Raw genomic sequence first — 25,638 nt, forward strand, 5'->3', positions numbered from 1 at the left:
ATTTGTTTTGTTTGTTAGGCTTTGAACCTGTTGACCAGCCCTCGTAATGTATGTCCCTCTCAAAAGTTAATGCAAACGTGAACGCCCCTCTCAAAGGGCAATGCAATAATGTACGCCCCACTCAAAGGTGAATGCAATAGTGTACGCCCCTCTCAAAGTCAATGCAATAATGTACGCCCCACTCAAAGGTGAATGCAATAGTGTACGCCCCTCTCGAAAGTCAATACAATAATGTACGCCCCACTCAAAGGTGAATGCAATAGTGTACGCCCCTCTCGAAAGCCAATGGTATAATGTACGCCCCTCTCAAACGCGAACGCAATTTTGTACGCCCCTCTCGAAAGTCAATGCTATAATGTACGCCCCTCTCAAACGCGAACGCAATTTTGTACGCCCCTCTCGAAAGTCAATGGTATAATGTACGCCCCTCTCAAACGCGAACGCAATTATGTACGCCCCTCTCGAAAGTCAATGCTATAATGTACGCCCCTCTCAAACGTGAATGCAATATTGTACGCCCCTCTAGAAAACCAATGCTATAATGTACGCCCCACTCAAACGTGAATGCAATATTGTACGCCCCTCTAGAAAGCCAATGCTATAATGTACGCCCCATTCAAACGTGAATGCAACATTGTACGCCCCTCTAGAGAGCCAATGTTATAATGTACGCCCCACTCAAATCAATGCAATAATGTACGTCCCTCTCAAAAGGGGAAGTAAAAATGTACACCCCTCTCAAAAGGTACAAAAATACAGGTCCCTTCTGAGGGCTGAAACAAAAATGTATGTCTTTCCAACTGGATTCCACATTAACGAAGGTCGCTCCTTGAAAGAAATACTTTCGCCATATTGCCGATATATTGCGAATAGTAGCGTACGCTTGTACACTGACCCTTCCACAAATACTACACAGTTGCTGTATTGTACTGTCGTCATTTTAAGATGTTCAGTTGATTAGAAACAATATAAAAGGCTGTCTTGGAATGTTTATCACACAAGCAATAATGTATCCCGTCGGTTGGATTGATGCAGGGCAGTGTGGGATGCAATAAAGGACACAATAAACATCCAAATTCTAAAAGTTTTATTAAACGATTTCAACTGCATATTATTTATACAACAGAGTGTTTACAATAACTTTCAACTATGAGCACTGCCTGTGAAACGTGATATGCCTATTGGCATGATAATTTGATACCGCTATATGAGCTAATCACATACCATGTTCTCCACAAGTGACTATAGGTATATAGCTAGTCATACAACGTAGGTAATTTACATGGACAGAAACGTATTGGTATGCTTTTCCTTTACAATATTGGGCTACTCTGGCAGAATGTAACCAGTTACTGATGCCCGGTGGCCACCGGTTTGCATATGTAACACAATAGCCACAAGACCTTTACATGTACATTGTAAATGGTTGATTTTTATTCATGATCATCCAACAATTTTTCAGTCCTGTTTCCATACTCTCTATTAAAATCACTGACAGGGTGATATTAATTAAATATCAGGTTACTTTAAACTGTGTAATCCGATAAACACAGCCACATCAGCTATCTACCTACAGTTCACAAAAGTCAAATATTCACGCCTAACTTCCGTCAAGCAAGCAACTTGGTTCACACACTGAATGGAAGTATCTAGTAACAAAGACGAACCGTATGTAATGGACGCCTGAACTCACTTACCATATACTATGTTACCGTCCATAATATGAACATAGCAGCAGTACAACGTTGTGTGTCTCGGGGGAGTTATGATATGAAGGTAACATTCACATACATTCGCATCAGTAAGGCATAAAAATGTTGATCCCCGTACCATGCTTCTGCTTTGCTTTGTACATCTCACAGCCAATACAAAGGTGGAATAGAGAACAAAACGAGTAAGCGAATATCAATTACCCCCACGCACAATGGTCAACAGCAAGAGCGAACTCTAGCACATAAGTAAACCTACCAACAGGAAACTAAACCCTAGCAAGAGTGAACCTTAGTCCGAAACTAAACCCTAGGAAGAATGACCAATAGTTCATACCTAAAGAGCAAAATCCTGGTCCATAACTAAACGCTAGCAAGAGTGACCTTTAGTCCATTACTTAACCCCAGCAAGAGAGAAAACCGGTCCATAATCAAACCCCAGCAACGAAGAAACCCTGACCAATAATTAATTCGTAGCAAGAGTGACCCTTAGTCCATACCTAAACCCTAGCAAGAGTGACCCTTAGTCCATAACTACAACTACATTGTAAAGCCTAGCAAGGGCGAACACAGGTCCTTAACTAAACCCTAGTAACAATGACCCTTAGTCCATAACTAAACCCTAGCAAAAGTGACCCTTAAACCATACCTTAACCCTTGCAAGAAGGGACACCGGACCTTAACTCAACCCTTGCAAAAACGCTAAATTTCATTTTCCAATTTTCTGCAGAGGCGTTCGCACCAGATATAATTTATCATGTCCATCAAATCTACACTCAATTCAAAAGATGAGGTAAATTTACTTATTACCTACACAAGGAAGTACCGATGTGACGCTTGACATAAATTCGTAGTTAGTGTATTATACACAAGCTAGGATAGACATACATATGCACAGGGGTTCTAAACATCTAAACACAACTATATTTCATTAGCTCTCACACGCAAGTAAGCATCACAACCCTCAGCTGTATTTATCACAATGTTTTCATCACCTTGTTAACATGTAACAACTCGACATGGGATACTGAAGACAACGTTAACGTACACATGTTCCACGCGGTGACAGAAAGAGATCGTCGTTCTAGCATACCTAGAGGGTCTATAAAACAAACCCGCATGCTACAAACATTAATATAAATTCATTGTTATACATACAAACAAACAAGGATTGTGTAGAAAAGAATCGCACATAATGACTGGGTATAAAAACAACAAGGATATCTATGTTGCAAATATTTCAGTCATTCAACGCATGTACAGTTTGGATCGTTATGGTTCTTTCAGACGAATCCCCAGTAATCCGGAAACCCCACATTGCGGACGATTAGTGTCAAAGGCTGTGGAAATGTCTGCATATATACATAGAGGCAGTTCTGTGACTTGATCCCATGTCGCGTCATACCAAAGACGTTTAAATGGTACTCGTTGTTACCTTTCCTGGCGCTCGGCATTAAGAGTATAAAACAAGGACTGGTCGGCTCGGAGTTTACTGTGTCCGAGGGGGGAGAGCATCCATGTTACACTCCAGCATGGTATTTCAGTGGGCTAGCACTAAATAACCAGCATTAGTCCGGGTTAGTAAAGCAGACACACACAGACACATTTACACAATCACACACGTACACATACACCTCTCTCTCTCTCTCTCGCTGTGTCTTTCTCTCTCTCTCTCTCTCTCTCACTCTCTCTCTCTCTCTCTCTCTCTCTCTCTCTCTCTCTTGCGCATGCAAGTCGATACAGGTGCAATAATCTTGCACGCGACGTTAAGCCCCATTTCACCTCACCCCACATAGGAAAAGGGCTCCATACTTATGATTCCTTAATAAGGACATTTGGCAATCCGGACACTGGGAAAAGACAGTCCGGATTAGCGGGGTTTAGCACTGTGTGGAAAGAAAGATATCACCATATCGATCACTGCAATCAACACACAATGTGAAACAAACAAATATACCTTAAAATAATAGTGTGCATAACATCATCCTAATATTCCTAATGCATCTCAGCACAATGACATGGTAATCTGATAATACGATAATGGATTGCACTGAGATAAGACACAATTTGCATATGCCGATACTTCAGCATTATACACTTATTAGGTCGCATAACATGCATAGCATGGAATCATGTTGTACTCTTTCCTAGCTGGTAACAAACGAATGATTGTCCCAAAAGGTGATGAAAACGAATAGATGAATAGCTGAAAAAGGGAATTTCGATAATACACCTTAACGGTACTACTGTGGCGTGTATGACGAAATACGCTCACTGCTCTACATAACGCTTAATACATGTTAAACACACCTGAAATACATACTGTGTGCATTAATGCAATGCACCATTCTGACCAAGCCATCACACAAAATCATTTCCAATTCCGCCTCGGCTAAGTGTTTCACATCTTTCACTGAATAAACAAGGCATTTAATGTACCCATGACGGATCCAAAATAATAAAAAGTCATGCAGGCATGAAAACAGACATGAGTTTGTGATTCATTTCCAAATTCCCTTCCCCTTCAATAGTTCATAATAATATGATCAGGGTAATGGTCTTTGGCGACACCATGAAACCACACATACACACACATCTGTGTAGCACACACATCATGCCTCATGTTATATTACTATTATCATTATCATGCTTAATTTGGCAAAATGCAACGGTCATAATATTTCTGATATTCGATCCAGAGGTGACTGTGGACATGTTCACAGATATGCAATGCTGTCGGCAAGTCGACAGTCATGTGTGGACGATCCCATCGCCTGCTGCAATGACATTGCGTAGGTTCATTTTAGCAACATGGGGTATTCAACCTGTTTGCCATTGTCCCAGCCGAAAATGCGTTGACGTTGCGGGTTGAAGGACACCATGTTATTATGTCCGTATGGGTTTATAAAACGTACATTAGCGTTCTTCCCCTTTTCTTTGTATATGTCAAACGCATAAACAACCTGCGTGATGGTTACGCTTGTATCTCGTATAAAGTACAAAACACCACATATCACAAAACTGTTACCATAGTAACCTGACCGCACACCCACATTGATTGACTTTGTTATTTTCAGTGTATTGGGGTTAAGCATTGCAATATGAACCAAAGAATCATCAGCGTCCTTTCCATAAACAACCCACAGTCCATTTTTGTCAACAGCAAAATCGTAATAATTCCGCTTGGAGGAATATAAATACATTTCATGTGAGTGTGCAGAGAATTTGATTGACCCGAGTTCTTTTATAATTTTCTGTCCAAGGTCAAACTTGACGATTTGGTTTCCTCCTCTTACATGGTAGTATAAGTAGCCGCTATACACCACGTGGCCGGTACCAAAGAACCTGGTTATTCCCAAGTCGGCGATGTCCATAGGATTATTATTCCGAAATGCATGATCATTCTGGTATTTGTATACCTTGTTCCCGGTATAGTTATACGTAACCCATATGGCGTTTGCATCAGCTGGGGTAGTCGGGGCGGTGTCATACATCCAAGCACCCCATTCGTGGGCTTTGTTTGATTTGAACAAAGGTTTACCAATTACTCGCAATGAACAACCTGAAAAAAACAAAAGAAGAGTTCCTTTGAACCAATACTTCATTATGTAGGTTACATTACCAAATGTAATCATGTTTAAGAGTAAATCTTATGTATCATATTGCAAAATATGTTTAACTTTAATCAAAACACTTGCATATACGCATCTTGAACAAAAAATGTTGATCAAATTTACCATTGAAATATCACTTCGTTACCAAACTCTATCACCATAGTCCGTAATAGCCGAGCATTTTTCGAAATGGAAGTCATAGTGAAATCCCATTATTTCGAACTCGATTAAGTCGATATGTCGATCTTCGCAAGAGTGTCCACCAGCCCTTTCTAAGTCTAGTTTTTCGACCTTGTCATTTCAAGCCTACTTTTATGTGCTGAAACAGATTCGCTTGGGAGTGGACTATCGCACATATCTAAAAGTCCAATCAGAGAACGATTAGCAAAATCAGCATCCGGGTTCCGCTTATTCGAACAATTTAGCAAAGACAATATTTTCGAAGTCTTTCCAAGATTTCAATTAACTCGGCCAAACACTTAGTGCATTAAATATATTTGAGTTCAAACTTCATTGTATTTCAACTCGAACGACTGAACGCTTATTGCAGTGTCCAAGATGCAGTGCTATTTTTAGACGACAAATGCTGAGCGTTTCGTGTTACCGCGATGTCCAGTGTTACTTGATACTGTGTACTCCGTGAGCTTGTCACAGCGAAATGCGGCATCAATAAGTATCTTTACTGTAGCAATCTGTCATTTTGTATGTCTGTCAGGGATTAAATCTGGAATCTTTTCGTTATCTGATCGACCAGGTCGTCTGCTATCCTATTAATGGTAGTCGTCACCTTGAAGCCATTCGAAATAAAAACAGAGATCTGATTTGATATTGCGTTTTCAACGCAAGGGGCACAAGACGTGCTCTACATGGGGATCGACCAAGATAAGTAGGCTTGTAATGGCAAGTGTGAAGACTAGGCTTTGATATAGGCTAGTGGGCAAGTTCCTCGGAAAGATGATATTAAGTTTAAGATGGTGTTAGCTTCCGACAGAACACGTCATTGTTGTCTTATATCGAAACACACTGTGACGTTAATGTGGCTTGTTTTCGAAATTCTCTGGCACTTCCAAATAAAGAATTTATCTGTGTGTATGTGTATGTTTTTGTGTATGTTTGTGCGCGTGCGTGCGTGCGTGCGTGCGTGCGTGCGTGCGTGCGTGCGTGTGTGTGTGTTTTCCAGCTACATGTATATAACTGAGTTAGGACCAGACAATCCAGTGTTTGATATGGTGAACAACGATATATATATAATTTTTTCAAACAATCAAGCAAAGACAAATATTTTCTTTCCAAGATTTAAATCAACTCATCTAAGCACTTAGTACACGTAATACATTTGCGTGCAAATATATATGTAGCCAAAACATAACTTCATATCAGCAATTATCAAATGAATAGAAAACAAAACGCAGTAAGGCAGTGCATTGACATAGAAAACAGCAAAGACGACAACAAGGATGTTAAACATGCATGTTGTTAATGCATTATTAATCAGTGGATGGGGATTAGTATGCAGTGATAAAACGAACCCTCACATTACTAAATGCACTGGCACTTGCACTTTCTTTATAATAAATAATAATGGGGAGTCTTCACATTCTCCGAAATGTTCTTGGTGGATTTTACAAGGCAGCGCTTCCTGGGAGAAGTTCCATTCGCTGTCTGGGCTGCGTGTAGTGGGGAAAAGGGCCCTGAGCTGATGATGAGCCTAACCAGCATGACTGTGCCAGGATCACCCAAACCCTCTTTGCTGTATTTTCTATTTTAATCAGTACATAATAGTAGTTAAAATTCACTGCATGTCCTGAAAATAATTGCGGGTCACAAAAACATTAATTGTTGCTCCCTTTCAGGGAAATAATGTGTATGTGTTGATTCAGCAAAAAAACATGAACTGAAAGGCTACATATGCCTTAACGTAGGCTACAACAATAATACAACACATGTGTCCTACGTGAGTGTACTCAGCAGATGGGGAAGCACATGGTGGCGGGTTGAATGGAATGTAGCACCGGAGTTTCTGGAGGATCTAGCACCTGAAAATATTACATTTATAACTGTTATGGTAGTGTCCCCAATCCATACAAGACTTAGCGCATTTTGGCAAAACACAACCACAGTATTTTGAGGAAAGGGTTAGACACGACACACATGACTACCAAGTTACACAAGAATCTCAGCGTCATGTTGTTTGCAGGTAGGCGAGGCTTCCAAATTGATTCGAAGTACCTGTATGTTTAATCTCATTACTCACCTGTCAGTATTATTTCCGATTTAGAACGGATTTGCTATTATCAATGACACAACTGACGATAGCAAAATCACATACGTTTTACACCATACATGTATCTTTCAGATTACAAAAAGCAGAATACTGCACGGTTATGTGATCATTGAAATAACTTCATAGAATACCTGTGTCTGGCTCTTTCACACTACCTGTCAGGATAGCCATTAGCAGTGACAGATTTGCTGTCAGGGGATGTGTGATGCTGGTTGGGAAGATGTTGTGTTATAGTGCTCCGGTCAAATCTTCCTATTGTTGTTTTCTGGGTCTCCCCCACGAACAAACGTTCATTTCTTCACGATACCACAATATTTACAATGCCCACAGACGGGTCTTTTCCTTGTTGAGTCTCTCCCTCTCCTTTTCTACACGCGGGATTAAAGTCCTCACCGACGTGACGCCGACTTACATCAGGTGTTTTTTTGTCATCGCCATGATCGTGTGATTCTGCCCGATATGCACTGCCACGATCACGTATGATTATTTTTTACATGAATGTTATGAAAGCCACGGTAGTGAACGCTGAAGCGTTCGGATGCAATAAATTGCAAAAAGAATTGAATGTGCCATTTCGAAATACAGAAAGTTTTGATCACGTCTTCATTTCAGTGACCATAGAGAATGTGATATTTAACTTACATTGACATATGAGTGACGACGACATGCCTGCGACAGGCAAACCAGAAACTGATCATGAAAAACTGTAATGTATAGGGGATACCCAAGGGAGACAACCATGTTGTAATACAGTCCGTGTCTACTTATTCAGATTTCAGTTCAACTCGTGAAATAGTGCAAAGTACGCCGTGATTGTGATCATTAAACACAGCATGACGATGGACAGTATACATTTGGGTTGCTAAATGGACAGATATCGGAACCTATCTACCGGGCGATCCTGATAAGAAATATTTCCATAAACTCATATCTCGCCATATGGAACGTTATTTTCACACGGGGATCATGCTCAATTTGGCTTATGGAATTGTGGCGAGATTTGAAATTGTATCAATTATTCATTACCTTACCAGTGTCCGCGAGAAGGCTTTCAGCATCATGCATCATCACGGGTACATGCAATGTGACACTGGTATCTTCAGTCAAACACTTGTGCTTTGGAATATTAATGGACCAAGACCCAAGAATACAGTTGTCCTTTTCTTACAATGACTTTGACCTTGCACGACAGTTGCTTGTCATGGAAGGACACATCAACCTGGGTTTTTTTCGAAGTGTCATTTCATAGTGTCTTTTCTGTCATTTTACGATGATAGTGGGTTTTTTACTATCGCACCCATTTATTTGAATTGAAGTGCTTCGTGGATATCCTTAGGGGTGTTTCTGACCAAGTCGTGTAGGTACAATGTGTCAAATATAATACACATAAAACGTCAACGCCAGAGAAAATCAACAATCCGCCGAAAAGGATTCCACTGGGCAAGAAAGTGGTGACAATTATATGAATGGATCACTGAAAAGCAGTGATGACACCAACTGTTCGCGAAAAGGATAAGCATGTCCTGCCTACCATGGCACCGTTTCACACACAGACCATAGTCTCAGTGTCAAGTCAGTGTTGAGGTATATGAATTACAAGATTCGTAGCGTTACGACCCCTTTGTGAAACAGAGCATTGACCTTGGAGACTAACATGATCCAATCATGTTACATATTTATTTGCTGGATACTCAGTGTAGAGTTAATATTGAATTTGGATGCTGTTAGTTTGGAGACATACACATGCTAGTTAGTTAAGCATCTGAAGGGAAGTACTCACTACTTTTCCTTGGTGGCAATGATGGGATAGGCGTTGTGGTCGTTGTTGTTGCTGATATATATATGATTGGCAGAGGTTTTAATACGAGCATCACGAAGGATATAGGCATGATGAAGTGTAAGTGATAGCATTCTATCGAGATGACAGTGACGTTAGCAACATGAGTTAGTGGCTGTAAACATATCTTGCTATGAAATTACTAACCCGATGACCATAAACCAGTCCATAAAATGGTAAAATGGGTTCTCGTTGGTACTGTGTAGGTAGAATTACATTTTCAAGTAATTTTATATGAAATATGAGCACGGATGTCTAAAGGGCATAGCGCCACACGTTGTTTCGAGTTCATTGCAGCAGTCGTGATTAAAATAAGCTGATCGCTTGTTCGAATATCGGAACTGCCTCCATTATGAACTTTGTCTGTGAGCACCATACTAGTTCTGCATATCACCAGATTCTGCGTCTCTTCGGGCTTTCAACCCACATTAAGCGGATAGGCCGTGACGTCACTGTGAAAACCCAAATCACACACTCACTAATGCTTAATATCACTTCTGCAAATTTCACTCTGTGAAACTGCTCCAGCCAGTATAACTACTTGCCCTCTGCTTTCCACCTGCCTTTGCTAATACTAAACTTCCGATTCTTCTTTTCGTTCCAATTTCTAACACAGTTATCAGCATATACACATATTGAAGAAGAGTGTGATGATATAATTATTCTCACCTAACGTTGTCGCCGCTGTAGTTGATTTGCCGATGCATCGGGCTGAAAAAGAGATAAACGCGGTTTTAATATGTAATGCACAATAACGTAAAATAATGTAACAAAATTCAGTCAAGGCGTCGCTATTGGTTATAAGCAAACCTGTGTATTTTCTGGGCATTCCTTAGTTTCATAACTGCAACTAGGAAATATCTGGACTCAATATAGAGCACATACGCTGCAATATCAAAAAGAGGTGTCTGCAGGTGCTTTCAGAAGTAGAACAGCCCTTTCTCTGCCATTTCTACTCATCCTCTATAACCTTTACGTACCACCATGGCCTCCCAGTTAAAAACTATAACTTCCACTGCAACCAATGCAACAATTACTTAGTCTAAAGGTCCTCATGTCACAACATATTTACATTGGTAACCTTTATCCAAAGTCCAAAGTTTACACCACTGTTAATATGATATATGATCAAAATGTCTCTTTGAAATGTATCAATACTCAAAGATTGTGCCTTTGTACAAGTGAAAGTAGCTGACAATGACTAATACAACCTCGTTCCATGCTTCTGGGGGTAACTGAATCATGCCGCAGGGACAGAAATCTGAACGCTTATGTTTTACTTGTGTAAAATCTTCACAAAGCAGCGCCCGATCGTAGAAAGGGTATGTTTGTAGCAAGTTAGATGACAAATGCACTACTTACTTTTGAGAAAATGTAATCACAAACTAGAGATAATATAATGTCTCGTGACACTGACACACTTTTCCATGGCATCTGCCAAAATCTCAAGTGTCCATGTGGGATATCCTCTCATGTTAATAATTGTTGCGCCCTATTCAGTAGAACGTACCATGCTTGCCGTAAAAGGCGACTATGCTTGTCGTAAGAGGCGACCAACGGGATCGGGTGGTCAGGCTCGCTGACTTGGTTGATGCATGTCATCGATCCCAATTGCGTGGATCAATGCTCATGTTGTCAATCATTGGATTGTCTGGTCTAGACTCGATTTATTTACAGACCGCCGTCATATAGCTGGAATATTGCTGAGTGCGGCGTTAAACAACAAACAAACAAACACTAAAACGTACGATACATCTTTTCACAACTGCCTCAAATGTCACCTTGACCTTTGACACAAATGCAGTTGACATTTGGAATAGTAGAATTTGCTCAGATACATGCCTGAGGATATATATCAAGATCAAATGCATTTATCTGAGATTTGAATGTAAAATCCAGCCACAAGCATTTTATGTGTATCTTGTGACATTGACGGGTTTATTTTGCTCATGGTATGTGCAAGAATTTCGCATATTTCGAGCCACTTGAAAGAAGTCAATTGATGAATAATCACTGGATTTTAATGATTGCGTCGTTGACATTATAAAATATTTCCGACCAAATTTTAAAGCTTTCCCGTTTCACAGGGCTGCTAATTGTAAAATAATATTTTAAGTTTCGTTACAAAACATAATTAAGCATCTCACCCGGACATATACCATCACTGCCACGGCTTCCTTTAAATCCCTTTGGGCCCATTGGTCCTGCAAGATATATGTGCATTTAACATTCAGACATGCATAGATAAGTATGTAAACACAAAAGGACACTATCACATGAAAGAGAAAATTACTTTTTGTAAATTTGAAACTTCATTAGCTTTATCTCACATGTTGTCAGAGTGTCGATGTAATGTAAACTCTCAGACACATTGTGAAAGGTTCATATGATTAAACATTTGCTGTCAATGAAAAACACTAACCCATTTGACCAGGGTTCCCCTTCTCACCTGGAAAGGTAAACACAGAGAGTTAGCTGTATACACGGTATATTATTCGGTCTAAGGATTAAACATATGACACACCCTTGACGAAAAGAGATGACGTATTTATCAAAACGATGGGTGCATTACACACGAAGAAAGGAAGGGAATACCACCACTTCCAGACAATCTGCTAGGTCAATCACACCATGTGACCTTCAACTATTTCCTTAAATCCATCATTAATTTGATTGTTTTTATCAAGTAAAGCCTTGCAACATTCCTTGAACTATAGGTATATTTTATCTAGGCAATGAATAACACATAATGCTCCAGTGAACAGATTGCGATAAAAGCCTGACATTTAAATTTTTTGTTCATCATATGTTGAAAACATTTGTATGTTTCCAAAGTCTTGTATAACTGGTTTTCAGAAATACATCAATCACACCTTCCATTAATGATGCTTGCATGGATCTCATCAGTAAGTAGTAGTTAACATGTTTTTGTATTGTGATCGTGCTACGCTGCTCTCTTCAAAAACAATTATCTTGACATTGGCAGAAAGGCAATTATAATAAAACCTTGTTTATCAAAACTTCTCTAAGTGATGGATTTTGAGTGACATTCCAGTTAGCCAAACCCTGCTGTTCCCTGTCATCGAATCTAAGACCTGTGCTTTATTATAAATATTGAGGTGCCTGAAGCTGGAGCGACCCTGTTGTATAAAGTGTATTCATTAAATCCGGAGGTACCTGTTGTATAAAGGATACTTATTTAGTCTCGAGGTGCTTGAAGCTCGAGCGAAAATGTTGTATAAAGTGTATTTATGAAATCTCGAAGTGCTTGAAGCTCGAGGGATTCTTTTGCATACAGTGTATTTATTAAATCTCGAGGTGCGTGATGCTCGGGTAACCCTGTTGTCTAAAGTGTATTTGTTAAATCTCGAGGTGCGGGATGCTCTGGTAACCCTATTGTATGAAGTGTATTCATTCAATCTCGAAGTGCTTGAAACTCTGGTAACCCTGTTGTATAAAGTGTATTTGTTAAATCTCGAGGTGCGGGATGCTCGGGTAACCCTGTTGTATAAAGTGTATTTATCAAATCTCGAGGTGCTTGAAGCTCGGGTAACCCTGTTGCATAAAAGTGTATTCATTAAATCTCTAGGTGCGTGAAGCTCGAGCGACCCTGTGGTATAAAGTGTACATGTATTTATCAAATCTCGAGTGGCATAAAGCTTGGGAAGCCCTGTCGCATAAAGTGTATTTATTTAATCTCGAGATGCGTGAAGCTCAAGCGACCCTGTTGTATAAAGCGTATTTATCAAATCCGGAGGTGCGTGAAGCTCGACCGACCCTGTTGTATAAAGTGTATTTATTAAATCCGGAGGTGCGTGATGCTCCGGTAACCCTGTTGTATAAAGTGTATTTATTAAATCCGGAGGTGCGTGATGCTCCGGTAACCCTGTTGTATAAAGTGTATTTATCAAATCCGGAGGTGCGTGATGCTCCGGTAACCCTGTTGTATAAAGTGTATTTATCAAATCCGGAGGTGCGTGAAGCTCGAGCGACCCTATTATACTAAAGTGCACGAAGTTAGAACGTCCTTTTGTATGAAGTGTATTTATTAAAACTCAAGGTGCATAAAGCTCGAGCGTCCCTTTTAAAATCCGGAGGTGCTTGAAGTTCGATAGGCCTGTTGTATAAAGTGTATTTATTAAATCTCGAGGTGCATGAAGTCCGAGAAAAGTTTAATCAATGCTTCGAGGCTGATGGCACCGTTGTATAAAGTGTAATTATTTACTTGCGTACATTTAGGGGTGTAACTGTTCTGTACAGGCCCTAAGATACAAATACTCACTGAACAAGAGATTTTCGTCATTTTCGATAACTCGATATATCGTTATCGAGTTAACATTGTTATTACCAGAAATGTGTCAATCAAAAAGAATATTTAGACACTGACAGTGTCAAAACTCTCCCTGAAAGTATTTAAATTACAGAAATATACCACTTAGACTTATGACCTTGACTTTAACTGGATATAACACAATTGAAGGTTGAGGCAACCGAATAAGGTCAGCAGTGTAATCAGGTGAACTGAAATCAATAGGGAGGAGAATAACACCATCCGTTAGGATGTAATCTCTATTGACCTTGGCCTAAAACAGAACTCGAGCACTTTAACGATGTCATGTTTGTTACGAACTTTACTCAACAGTACTTCATAAATAGTGACCGTAACTTCACAGACGTGAGAAAGTGGATTTTGGCAATATCCTACATATACCACGGTGGCCTGTATATAATCAAAGAAGTGACGCGACACGATTACGCACAAACAGTCAATCAAATTGCATCACAAACCCACACAATTTAATCGGCTTTCTTAAAGGGCAAGTGTACACGCAAAAATCACTTTCTTTCTTTTTCTAAAGAAAACGCAATTTTAGAATTAGTTAATATCTGTGTTTGAAAATGTAAACTCATTTTTTTCACAGTGAAAGTAGGAAGCTCACAATAGTGTGAAAATGATATGCCGTTATGAGGCCTTCGTTTTTCGAGCTAAACAGGCCTGAGTTATCCCCCTTAGATTATGACGTAATTGGTGCCAATTCAACTGGATCCCTGTCTATTCTCAACGCAAAAGATATCAAGTACCAGTTTTCGGTAAAACAACATGGCCTACGACACACTCCGGCGCAGTGGTGACTCAGCATAACACTATGCTGGCTGGCATCTGAGACGCTAGAATCACACAGCTGTACCTACACCACGTGAAGCGGCTCTAACATAGCATGATGACGTCATAATGTTTATCAATTGGCACCAATGACGTCATATTGCAAGGGGCATAAGCCATGGTGTTTTTGTTATGAAAATAGAAAACTTGGTAAATGTGAAAAATATAAATCGTTTTAATGCAAAACATATGTTAATTAATTGTGATATTTTTATATTTTTGTCTATGACACTATTAGGTTAACACTTTTAATGTGGAAAAAGTACAAGAAAAATAGGTTCATTTCCGTGTGAACTTGCCCTTTAAGAAGCATGACGATACAGGGGACCAATTGAACCGCGCATTTTAATCATGTACATTAGCTGTGTATCTTATATAAGATCACTAAACATTTTTCATTTGTTTTTGCTATTCTCATAATTGTGTCTTTGACAGTTACGTAACATGACAGAGGCCATGCTCTAAATTTTTTATTATTTATAATAACGTTCATGGAAATGCTCTATGAAAATGAATCATTATGACATCCGAATCTGGTTTACGCGTATTCTGTAGGCAGTAAGGAAGGCTCAACCGCCTACCCATATGCATGTACATGATACACATGATATACTCGTTTAGTTGATGGTTTGACAAGAACTATGATTAATGTTTACCACGAGTTTGCATCTATTCACGGTGACCGTTGGTGAGGAAGAGACATCGTGGCAGATACGCGTTGTGCATATTCAGTGACGTCCATGTTCTGGCTAATACATAATGCATTGTTGCACTACCATGCTTTAAATTGAAGTATTTTCACCTATTGTGCCCACATTAGTTTTGCATAACCGAAGAATGCTTTCAACGCCATATTATAAGGAATAATAGAATGATATATGTCATGTCCTACCGACTTTAATTTTGGAGATATTTTGTATTTTATATATCTGGTCTAGGGATCTTGCTTAAAGCGACCGTATGGCGACAGCTGCTGTAACTACCTTACTAACTACCCAACTTTGGATATGCAGATATTTCGTCATCATGTTTGCAACTGATTTGTCCACAACTTAATATGCTGGGATACAGAGAGTCCCTTAATAATCCCAGCGAGTGAGCGAATGTCGTTTAAGGACCATGAAGCACTATTCAAGCTGATAGTATATAATCGAAGACATGTCACAGAGCCTGTCCATCCGATCCCAATTTTAGTATGATGTACTCTCAGAAACGGCAACCAACGTGTGGACTAGCTGCCACTGTAATGTGTACGCTATATGCACGTGTGAGGTATGTTATCCATAGAATACCTGGAGATCCCCTGTTCCCCGGCTGTCCAGCGTCGCCCTGGCGGCCAGGGCGCCCTCTCCGACCTGCAAACATGCATTCATGCAAGCACACATGCCGATAGGGAAACCATGCGTTAAGGGGAAGAACACGAATTTATAAAGTTGATTGACTACGGATACATGAATATGTGGGGTTAACCAGGGCTAAGTCTAACATGCAGGTCAGGTAGAAGGGTTAGGAACCTTTGGCGCGTATAGCAAGTCAGAAGGAATAGAAAACAAAATCTAGCATTAGAGTAAAATTAGGGTGAAAATATTGTAGAAGTAATATGAAAGTATAAATGGAAATTATTAAGGTATCTGATGAACTAAAGCGGTAGTCAACAAAGAGGATTAAAGCCGTATTCAAAAATATGTAATAAGTGAAATATGTAGTTGATAGTAAATACAATTTGGTTACTCACATGTGCATGATGCAGCCACACCTGTCCACCCCCTCACGCCTTGGTCCCCCTTTGTGCCCTTCAGGCCGGGCACTCCCGGGACGCCACCGCTTCCTCGTTCCCCATCCTTTCCCGGCTCACCTCTGTCCCCCTTTTTACCCCGCCTACCGGGGATCGCATCAGTGCCATTTACACCTGGTTCGCCTGCATAAAACAATGTAGAACATTAGCCCTGAATGAGTGTACAAGATTAATAATATAGACAAATATTAAGTTCTCTTAAACTATCCATTCTATTACATTAATCCTCATTCTGTGATTGCCATCAACTTGAATTTACTTGAATACAAATGCATTTAATTTAACATATGACTATATCAATCTGGTAACTTAATAGTTGCACAAGTCAAAGACCTGGTATGCTGCTACAGAGTCTGTTGTCCAATGTAACATTTTCTGGTTAAATGTCAACGGTCTATCCTTGCACAAATTAAAGATGACAGCTGACACTTGTCACCAAACGCTACCGTATATCAATAACTATTACATCTGCTGGCTAATGAAGCTGATATCTTGAAGCGAATGAAAGAAACTCAATACTAGTACGAATACCACTGAAATAGCCAAGATAAAGACCGCTATTGTTGTACCCAGTATGTAAAATGCACAATGACGAATGTAACGATAAACGTGAGATTCCAGCAACTTAGGATCTTAGCATCCATACAGTTGAAGTAAGCCACTACAAACGAGTACCTGTAGACTCAGTTCCATTAGCTATTACAATGCGCGTGGCACTAATTGCTCCTTGCTTCGTGACTGAATGAGTTGGGTTTAACGCCGCTTTGAACGGTATTTCAGTTAAATCACAGTGTGTGAGCTCGATGTGGGAGGAAAGCCCGTAGTGATGCAGGTCGTAGACGTTAACCACTTTGGGTATGGTGCTGACAAACCTAGAAACGTTATCAGTGTGAACTGAAGATTCGAACCAACAATCTGTTCAGCCAATTGGGGCGCCTTAGACGGCGGCCTTAGGTCCTTTCCTTGACGGGAAATGCCGAAACAGATTCCATTGGACGTAAAAGGCAAAAAAGAGGTGAAAATTATATAGATAGATCACTTAAACTCAGCGATGATGCCAGGTGTTCGTGATAGCAGCTAAATGTTGAGTTAAGGCAAATAAAGAATGTACTACTTATACACTTATATCATTACTTGTTACAACTCACCAGGTATCCCAGGTATTCCGTCTATGCCATCCTTCCCTGTTACGCCCCTGGGTCCAGAGGCGCCTTGTGGACCGACTGGACCTGGGAAAACAGGCACTGGTAAAATAGATCCGTCCCGTATTGTGATCTAGAGTATCAGTGCTTACTGAAAACTTGTAGACATCGTTCACCAAAGTAAAGGGTATACATCTGTATACTTGTAATTCAATATACGTGAAAACATCAACATTAGACAGTTGTATGTTATTGGTATGATTTAACTATACGAGGAAACCACGTTATTACGAACAGTATCGTTTCGATAAACTCGTCCGGATTAATAAATGTCAAATGTAACATTTTCTGGTTAAATGTCAACGGCCTGTCCTTGTACAAATTAAAGATGACAGCTGATCTTGTAACCAAACACGATCTTATATCAACATCTTGTTATGTATGAAACTCAATTGGAGTATGTATACGACTGTAACGGATTGAAATAGCCAAGATAAAGACCGGTATTGTTGTTCGTAAATGCAGAATGACGAATGCAATGATAAATGTGAGATTCCAGCAACTCCAAACAGTTGAAGTTAGCCACAAACAAACAAGTGTTATTTGAATGATTTTAGTACAGAAGGAAACCCCGTTATTCCGGACAGAATCGTTTCGATGAAATCGTTCGCATTAATAAAGATCCGGATTATGTTTGTTTGTTTGTTGTTTACGCAGCACTCAGCAATATTCCAGCGACATGACGGCGGTCTGTAAATAATCGCGTCTGGACCAGACAAGTCAGCAAGCAACTGAATCCGGATTATGGAATCCCGGGATATGTTCCTATTTTATAGGTGTTCATATATGTTCTTCCGGGTTTTCTTAACTATCTGGGTTCATACTACCGAGGTTTCGCCGTTTTTAATTAACTGCCGGCCAAAAGAATGTACACACTTGAAAATTTGATTTGACAGAAAAATTACAAACGTTATCAAAACGTTACTAGGCTAAAAACTTAAGGTCCAAAACACAATTATGATATCAAATACGTCATCGCCCGATTAACCATATCTTCTTTGTTTCATTAATTTCTTAGCACCATCAAACATGGACGTAAACTTTCTGTTGACCGTCATTTTATGTATAATTAAAGGCAAATGTTATTGTGACACACAAACAACTAACAGAATCAGTGTTAAACTTTTACTGCCGCGAATATGTATTGCCTCTTGCAAATTTCGTGAAATTCAAACAAAAACTGCTTGGTAGCGATTCTTCGACCATTTTAACACACTCTTTCGCTGGTTCAAATTCAAAAGATCATTCACAAGATTACCAATAAAAACGTCCAAGTCACAATAACTTTTGTTTGCCTCGAAGTATTGTTAGTTAACAGTGTGGTAATGATATCACAGCGGTCTAAGTAAACATGCATGGTATATTTCTGGGTTGTCATGCATGGATGTTTGATATTCGTGATGGCATAAATCATTCAGCTTCAGTTATCTGTGTCCAGGTATCCAGTGTGTTGTCAGTGTAAATAAACCTGCCTACCCTGATTTCATGCCCAGTTGTACTGAACCCACATAATCTGTTCGGTAAAGGTTATTTAACACAAATGAGGCAGCAGGCATGGAATTGGGCCAAGTTTGCTTGGGTTTGTTGTCGACTGGCCCGGTTTTCAGTTGTACGACAAATGAAAGCTACTATTTTTAATAGAAACAAGATCGTGATTGGATGACTGACTCAGTATTTAACGAAGCAAATATAACCGGTAACCTGACTCACAACCCGACCCATGCTATCAGTGCCTTATCGTCTAGAACAGATCATGTTCACATCATGAACCAGTCGTCCTTCAGTTGACCATACTGTTGATGTATGTCTTCATTTGATGTCGGTGTTTGAGGCCGTCATGCGATAGCTTTTACAATAAAGGGAGATAACTACGCATAACTCATTTCAGTGATTTGCTCATGACCACAGTGTAACATGAAACGAGCATGATCCACATTTAAATCGGTCTGGGTCAAAGTGATCCTCTAATGCTTGTCCTATATTGCCATTTCATATATATTTAGAGCATACTTAGACTCTTGTAACTCGATATTGTAGGTTCCTGTTTCTGTAAAAAGAACTATTCATTTAAATGCACGCTGTTTTCCATAAGAACAGCATATACCTGCTTGAAAAAAGCTTATGTTGTTTTATAACGTTTTCTGAGACATCAGTTTACATTAGTGAAGGCAATATCCTTTATGATGAGAGAATGTAAATAGTTATATTTCAGCTACCGAGTAAAAACGTCAGTTTCGAGTATGCTGTCTTGATAAAAGCCATGCGTTACACAGATGCATGCTAAAAACTCATTAAAACTCAGTTTACGAGAATAGATATATACATTGTGTTATACTTCATAACAACGCCATAGATATGATATGAATTACGCAATAACGATTCACGCGTTAGATCTGCGCTGTGGGATACATGTGCCTACGAGTAAATTGATCGTTGTATGCCTTGTCAGGCTGTGTTATTAGACGTGTTAGTATTGCGTGATGTGTGATGAGAGGCACATGCACCTGGGTCGCCTTTCTTGCCAGGAAATCCTAGGAGTCCCCTCTCCCCTTTCACTCCGCCATCCCCAGGAATGCCAGATTTTCCTGGAACAGATGTTATTGGTGCAGGGATAGGAAGGGTTAGGTCATAGCACAGCAAGCATAAACTAGGGGCATATGGAGGAAATGTGATGATTTTATTACATTCAAGCAATGTTATGTTGGGTGAAAAGGCAGTGTTAAAACTGTTGCAATGAGGGCTACATGATTATTTATTGAGCATATTACTAATCTAATTGTATTTTGAAAAGCTATCCTCTATCTAGAAATGATCATTACGTATTACTAATTAATTTGTTACAGTTCACCAATATCTCCTGAAAGCATCTCCTGTTGAGCGCCTAGAACCGCAACAATACCACAGCGGGGACGCCAGCCATAGATTCCCAACTGTCACCCATGCAGGGAATGGAACGTATTGCTTCTGAATAAACTTTTTGGAAAAAACCCACCTCGTTTTGGGACATTACGTGTACGGCAGGTAACGAAAGAATAACTTTTGATTGCACAAAGGGGAAACGGTGCAGTGGGACTCAATGCACGTGTCTGTCGTCGACCACGTCGACTCAATGCATGTAGTGGGTTTGTCCACATCACTGGCCCACGAGCACACCTTTCATCCCTGTAGCTATCCACTGCAAGGCTGATGCAGATCCGCAGGTTCAATACTGGATTTTCCGCTCTTTTCGATGTTCATTTGACCAAGGACATGCTTAATACTCATACTCGAGTGCTATAGTGAGTGAGTGAGTGAGTATAGTTTTACGCCGCTTTTAGCAATATTCCAGCAATATCACGGCGGGGGACACCAGAAATGGGCTTCACACATTGTACTCATGTCGGGAATCGAACCCGGGTCTTCGGCGTGACGAGCGAACGCTTTAACCATTAGGCTACCGACCGCCCCTCGAGTGATATAGATACATATATGTACCAACAGTTTCATGTATCATGGTGACACCTCGATAGGAATATACGAAGTCTACATCCCCCGATTACCAGCTACTTAATGACAAAGTGGGAGTCAAGAGGTGTGTAGACGGGGCGTGATTTCTCTCGCCGCAAAGCGTTTCTTGTGTCACATGATTAGCAAGTCAGACTCACGAGAGATCTCGCTGACTTGAATATGGACTATTGTCAGATGATGATGTTTCTTAATTTATTTAGTATTACCACAAGTCTACCCTACCTAAATATGACCTCCCATCATTGGCGTGTACTTTAAACATGACCATTCCGGCGTGTTTTCGAGGTACACGCATTGCTTACCCAGGCGTCCGTCTTTACCATCTCTCCCGGGTGTTCCGGGTTGACCATGTGCTCCCTTCATTCCGTGTGGTCCAGGCGGTCCCATGGGACCAAGGTCCCCCGGTTCCCCATGATCTCCTGCAGACAGACAATATGGCAAAATTATTTTTTTTCATTCGAAACATGTCATTATTGTAAAAAAAAGATCACACATTGGTTGTAAGAGGCGACAAGCGGGATCCGATGGCCAGGCTCGGTGACTTGCTTGATTGCGTGTCATCTTACCCCGGCGGCGTGGATCGCTGCTCATTATATCAGTCATTGGAATGTCTAGTCTTTTTTTTTTACAGGCAGTCGTCTTATAACTGGGATATTGCGACGTTATTCAACAAACAAAGAAATAAATGTCAACAATGCAATATTGTGTAATATTGACTAGATATGAAGCTCCATGATTGGAACAACGTTTTTCAAAACTAATTTCCTTGACCCGAACATTGTTTTCGAAACCTTTTTTTGTTCTCTGGAGCAGTATTCTTGTCGGGAACGAACTATATTAAGCTACATAATTACATTATTGTTTAAAGATAGATAGTAAATATACACTCTCAACGACTCGTGGACGTTGTTTATGGTATAATAAAACACTGCAGGGAGAATAAACCATGAGAGGTGAGCCCTGAGTGATTTATTATCCCTGCAGTGTTTTATTGTATGATAATCATCGACTACGAGTCGTTTATTTCTTATATGAGATATCAACATTGCGTACAGCCTCTTTCAGGATGTTAGTAAAAAGTACACGCTTTAAAATTATTTACTCGTATTCAAATAATGATGACTCCCTGAATAGAATCCGACAGTGGCAATGTCGGACAAGTCCATTTTATGAACGGGGTGGTGGTGGTTACATTTGGTCTTTCCCGCATATTCTCACAATTCTGACGTCGATTATCTGTACTCCTTCTCCCAATGCCGATTGTCATATTGTCAGGCCATTGCGTTTATCTACGTTGCACATCTACATCTATGGGGAACAACTCACTAGACACTTCCAACTTCCAACAACAATTTGTTGTCACGAACAAACAGTCGTCCGAAAGTATCATCATTTGGGGCGAGGAGTCCCAATAACACATTAAGATTTGGGTGTAACCTACTTGCAGTAATGTTAGTTTGATGAATGAGGGGCCGAGCATTGTTGGAGACACGTTTGTATTTTGGGTCACTTCTTCAAAACATGTTTTTTTGTCTGAAAGGAGGAGCAGAACAATGATATTTATTTCACAACACATTTGTACAGGACAATGAGCATGCCCCAGCAAGCATTGTGTTGTCTTTTTTGAAAAACCTGAAGGAAACCGACCCCACCCCGAATATCAAATGCTTGGTGCCTAAGGTCTCTACACATCTGACCCGTGAAGATTCCGGGGTAGAATGGGTCTTCAGCAACCCATGCTTGCCGTAAAAGGTGACTATGCTTGTCGTAAAAGGCGACTAACGGGATTTGGTGGTCAGGCTCGCTGACTTGGTTGATACATGTCATCGATCCCAATTGCGTGGATCGATGCTCGTGATATTAATCACTGGATTGTCTGGTCAAGACTCGATCATTTACAGACCGCCGTCATATAGCTGGAATATTGCTGAGTGCGGCGTTAAACAACCAACCAACCAACCAACCAACCAACTCTACACATCTTCCCACTGTTCATTGATGAGCTATTTATTTTCCTTTATTAATATATGGATACCTATTTAATCGCCTGAGTAGGTTTATTTGATCGGACGTGTCAGTTATATGACGAACGGAATTGTTATTTGCATAAAGGAATTTGTAGGGCAGAACGTTATTTGACAGGAAACTAGATGCAAGAAGAGAGACACGAGTTAACATGTATACATAAGGTCACTGTCCTTATTTAATTTACGCAAACAAATAGTTCTAGAGTATCACAGAAATGCCTTTAATCGGACCAGCGATGGGATCGCAATGGCGTGGCTCAATTTGGATTCCAGTTTCGGATTGTTCTTTACATGAAAACGTCAAGCGGATGGACAGGTATGATTTACACAAGCCCCTGTGTATTAATGCAGTGAAACCTTGTTAATCCAGACGTTATCGGTCGCAGTGAAATCGACAAGTTGAACAAATGTCCGTTGTATCAAATCATGCGTACGCTGTAATGTATAGATTATACATCTGAGCGTTTATCGTCCGGAAGGCGGGGTTTCCGGATTAAAGGGGTTCGGATAAACGAGGTTTCACTGTATAGCTCTTTGAGCAGCTGACACGACAACGTTGTTTTGTACGGTAGAATGTAAATGCTGGATACATATTTACCGCTCCAATTTACACCATCAGCTGGGCTTTAGCTACTTTAGCTATTTGCGTGCAGTTTCCAAGGCTCTGCATTCGATCGGAACAATCGCATTATACAATGTCTATATATTAGGACAATACTTATCCGGCCATGAGGAATTACTGCCGTGATTACCTGTCTCGACTGTATGAATATTCATGGTCGGGATCCCTTGGCCACGAGGGACACATAATCCTTCAAGCCAAATTGGAGTCGATTATAGTTTTCACTTATCATTTTAGAAAGCCATTTGAAGCATTTACCCGCAAAAAGTCCATCGATCTAAATAGCCCACAAGTTTATCTGTGCAAAGTTTAATCAGAAGTATAATCATAACAAATACAAACGTCTTGAGCAAAACGGTTTTTTTCTCCACCAATGATATTTTTTGTAAAATACGAATAGTTTTGGTTTATGTCTGTATTTCATTGGACATATATTCTTCACATACCTGATCCAATTTCGAATATGTGATATCGGAATTAATGCAAGAGATTTCGCATGACTGGAGAGGACTTTAAAAAATCCTAAGAAATCTCTGCTAAAGTCCATTGTTGGATTCCGACTTGGATGGTGTTCCTGAACACTACCACATATCAAATATCAATATATAAAAAACAGATCAACAAGGTGGGGAACACAGGTGATGCCCATGGGGATGCTTACGTTTGGCCTAAATGTCCTATCCCCAGACTTCACATCGATGTTATCTGTGGGGAACTCCAGCATGTCACATGTTGGCTTTTATGTAAACTTAAGATAACATTAACTCTCATCGTTGAGTGAGTGAGTGAGTTGTGTTTAACGCCGCTTACGCCTTTAACGCCCACGAGCACGGGTATGGTGCTGACAAACCTAGAAACTTAATCGGGGCGAACCGGGATTCGAACCTACAATCATACTTTTTTAGGTTTCTGGCGTGTCCAGGTGACGCAACTCTGCACAGCGAATCGCGGCGCCTTAGACCACTGGGCCACCCGTGCCCCCCCCCCCCCCCCCCCCCCCCCCCCCTCTCATCGTGGACCGTTCGCGACAGAGATGTTTGTTTGTTTGTTCGTTTGAGAAAATTCCCCTTTGGGTTAAGGAGTGAAGTATTTCCTTAAGTTTATCGTGTTGGATAGTAATGTCCAAAGTTGAAAACAATCTTATTGAGCTTGTTCCTTACTCAGATTGCAAAACTTCAAGCAAACACTTGTCTTTTTTTTCAGAATGGACATGGTATTGATTCCACTTGTCTCAAACAATGGCCGTGAATATATAGATAGTCCTTCCTTGATTGTGTGATGGATTGTGCTTCAGCTGTGAGGCGGGTGAGGAACTCAGCAACATCTCTCCCTCACTTTGTGCGGATTTGTATGGGGCTTTGGAATCCAGTACAAAAAATGAATGGGCATGTCTTAGGGTTTTAGAATCAAACGAAAAGTTGATGGTACTGATGCGTGGTTTGGGCAGACATCTTCCTCAGTTAACATCCTGGACTAATGGAAAAGTTTTTAAACAATAAATGTAGTGACTCCTGGCTTTGTTATTGATGCCTTCTCCGTGGGAAAAACTACAAACTTTTTATAACTTTTGATGACTGGGGTAGAATGGGGTTTTTTCAAGTCTGTTTCCTCTTTTTCAGTTTGTGCATCCTGCAAATGATCTATCAGCATCCTGCACTGACTAAACCTATTCTGAAAGACACTCAACAGGTTCATCTTCTCTGTTGTGAAAAGCGACGTTAAACCCAACTCACTCACTCATCTTCTCTACTGGACCATGTTTTGGCACACTTCACTGAAGGAAGCTCAGTGGATAAAGCGTTTTCACATCAGGCCGAAGACCCATGGCAACACTCAACATGGGTATGATTTGTGGACCCTGTTTCGGGAGTCCCTGA

The 25,638-nt window shown here is 40.3% G+C and overlaps 1 protein-coding gene across 4 annotated transcripts in view; it reads right to left on the reverse strand.

Annotated features, from left to right (window-relative positions):
* Positions 1-3,414: 3,414 nt before the first annotated feature.
* The window catches only part of LOC124145060 (gliomedin-like), a 53,707-nt gene continuing 31,483 nt past the window's right edge, over positions 3,415-25,638 (reverse strand). For 2 of the 4 annotated variants that reach the window (XM_048398837.1, XM_046514728.2), the window contains 9 exons: positions 21,415-21,531; positions 20,110-20,190; positions 17,552-17,632; positions 16,344-16,526; positions 11,867-11,893; positions 11,592-11,648; positions 10,114-10,155; positions 9,388-9,438; positions 3,415-5,271 (listed from right to left, as the gene is read on the reverse strand). In XM_048398837.1, coding sequence (XP_048254794.1) covers positions 4,508-5,271; positions 9,388-9,438; positions 10,114-10,155; positions 11,592-11,648; positions 11,867-11,893; positions 16,344-16,526; positions 17,552-17,632; positions 20,110-20,190; positions 21,415-21,531 — 1,403 coding nt within the window. In that variant the 3' untranslated portion in view covers positions 3,415-4,507. The remainder of the gene's footprint in view (positions 5,272-9,387; positions 9,439-10,113; positions 10,156-11,591; positions 11,649-11,866; positions 11,894-16,343; positions 16,527-17,551; positions 17,633-20,109; positions 20,191-21,414; positions 21,532-25,638) is intronic. The other 2 variants (XM_048398842.1, XM_046514729.2) reach the window with 1 other exon arrangement.

The sequence above is a fragment of the Haliotis rufescens genome, unplaced genomic scaffold, assembly GCF_023055435.1.
Source record: "Haliotis rufescens isolate VD_foot unplaced genomic scaffold, xgHalRufe1.0.p SCAF_1, whole genome shotgun sequence".
Classification (NCBI taxonomy): Eukaryota; Metazoa; Mollusca; class Gastropoda; order Lepetellida; family Haliotidae; genus Haliotis; species Haliotis rufescens.